The sequence below is a fragment of the Mastomys coucha genome, chromosome X (assembly GCF_008632895.1).
Source record: "Mastomys coucha isolate ucsf_1 chromosome X, UCSF_Mcou_1, whole genome shotgun sequence".
In the NCBI taxonomy this organism is placed as follows: Eukaryota; Metazoa; Chordata; class Mammalia; order Rodentia; family Muridae; genus Mastomys; species Mastomys coucha.
In genome coordinates, this window is record NC_045030.1 from 138,203,648 (window position 1) to 138,205,909 (window position 2,262).

The window sequence follows — 2,262 nt, forward strand, 5'->3', positions numbered from 1 at the left end:
TCTTTATTGTTTCTATTTCCATTTTTAGATTCTGGATGGTTTTGTTCATTTCCTTCACCTGTTAGATTGTGTTTTCCTATAGTTCTTTAAGGAATTTTTTGTTTCCTCTTGAAGGGCTTCTAGCTATTTACCTGTGTTCTCCTGTATTTCTTTGAGGGCGCTATTTATGTCTTTCTTAAAGTCCTGTATCACCACCATAAGAAGTGATTTTATATCTAAATCTTGCTTTTCCAGTGTAATGGTGTGTCCAGGACTTGCTATGGTGGGAGTATTCGGTTCTGATGATGCCAAGGAACCTTGGTTTATGTCCAGGACTTGCTATGGTGGGAGTATTCGGTTCTGATGATGCCAAGGAACCTTGGTTTATGTTGCTTATATTCTTATGCATGCCTCACATCATCTGGTTATTTCTAGTGCTACCTGCCCTTGCTAAATCTGACTAGAGCCTGTCCTTCTTGTGATCCTGGTAGTGTGAGAACTCTTCAGAGTCAAGCTGTCTATGTGATCCTGTGACCCTGGGCATCTTCTGTAAAGCCCTAGTCCTATGCTCTTTAGGAATATGATGCCTGGCAGTTGTCTAGGAGATCTAATGAGCCAGTGGTACGAGTTAGATACAAACTAATGCCTGTCCTGTGTACTAGCATTGAGTACTGTAGATTGGTAGTGGCTACTGTGGCTTACCAGCGTGGCTCCTGTGGATTAGCAGCTGTGTGGGCATCAGACTTTGGAATCAGAACAGGACAGAGTCTGAGAGTAAGTCTGCTCTTTCAAGGAGGCATATTGTGAGCATCATCTTAGAAGTGAACAATCCCTCAAAAGTGCTCAAGATCTATCTCAAAGAAGGATATTCTTAGAGGAAGAAACAGTAATGATGGAGACAGACACGCAAATCAAACAAGTCTGTCTTTTGAGCTTTCTGTGTCCTCTTTTATAGAAAATAATATGATGCTATTTTAAGTTCCTGAAAGTCTTGAGGAATAGGTGTGGAACAGGGCTATTGCATGCACATACCAACTGACATCTTACAAACTGACTAGGCCTAGGAGGTACATGAAACTATCAGACAGTTAAAGGATTGACTTTGCATAAGCATTACTAAGGGTCAAGCTCTGAAAATGACTACTGTTTTAGGTTTGGTCTGATGCTGCTATGTATTCAAATGGTAAAACTGGTCGCCAAGATCTGGTTGCCCCAAAGGAGCAAATCTTCACCTACACCCAATGGTGTTATGTAAACCGTGCTTCTCGCTTCAAAACTATCAGTTAAAATAAAGTGGCTACAGCCAATTACTATGGAGAATAGAAGAAGTAGAGTTTCAGTTACCAGGCTGGAGTCTCAGGTACGGACCACAAGTAGGAGAGGAAGCTTCCATTCAACCTGATGTAATAGGAATCCTGTACCTGAGTGAAATGCACCCCCAGGACAGACTGATAGAGAGAAGTAATCTGGGCATGATTCAAATAGCAAGTATTTGAGGAGCACATCTGGGAATTAACATAATAGTCTAGTGAATAGAAGTACTGATTAGGGGTAATGGCCCTATAATTGGGCAAGAGCTGATTAAATAATCCATAGGATTCTGCCTCAGTTATTGGGGCCTGGTGTAGTCATATTAATAATTAGTAGAGTTTATTAAAATCCATTTACAGACTACTCTAGAAAAAGCATGACTGTGATTCAGCATCAGTCATAAGGAGCCCTGGATATTGGTATGTTACAAGAGAGGCTAGCAGGAAGGATATGGTTGTATGGGAGCTAGAATCTCCAGAATAGGACAAGAAGGTATAAAGCTCTGTGGAGATGTGAATAATTCAGAAATACAAAAAGGAATCTGTATTTCTGTACAAAGAGGAAATCAAGGTCAGTGTGGTGACCCACAATTTTAATCCCAATACTCATGAGTCAGAGGCAGGTGGATTTCTCTGAGTTTGAGGTCAGCCTGATCTACACAGAAAGTTACAGGCCAGCCAAAGCTATATAGTGAGACATTGTCTCAAAATTCAAAACAAAATAAAAGAAAACAAAAAAACAATGAAATCCAAATTGTAAGGGTACTTGGCATCAGAAGATTGAGGAAGAGTTTCAGGTGGAACACAGAGAACAATACTGACATCTATTTGTCCCATTTGCTATTATTCAAAGGACTGGCAAATCGAAGAAAGATGGACCAAAAAGGAGAGGGAGGTATATGATGAAAATGTATGTATCTTCTTCACCTCACCTTCAGTATAAAGGAAGGAGACAAAAATTTTGTTTATGAGC

At 40.1% G+C, this 2,262-nt stretch overlaps 1 protein-coding gene across 1 annotated transcript in view; it reads left to right on the forward strand.

Annotated features, from left to right (window-relative positions):
• The window catches only part of LOC116096692, a 39,867-nt gene that overhangs the window by 25,894 nt on the left and 11,711 nt on the right, over positions 1–2,262 (forward strand). The window contains 1 exon segment of the mRNA XM_031378792.1: positions 642–753. Coding sequence (XP_031234652.1) covers positions 642–753 — 112 coding nt within the window.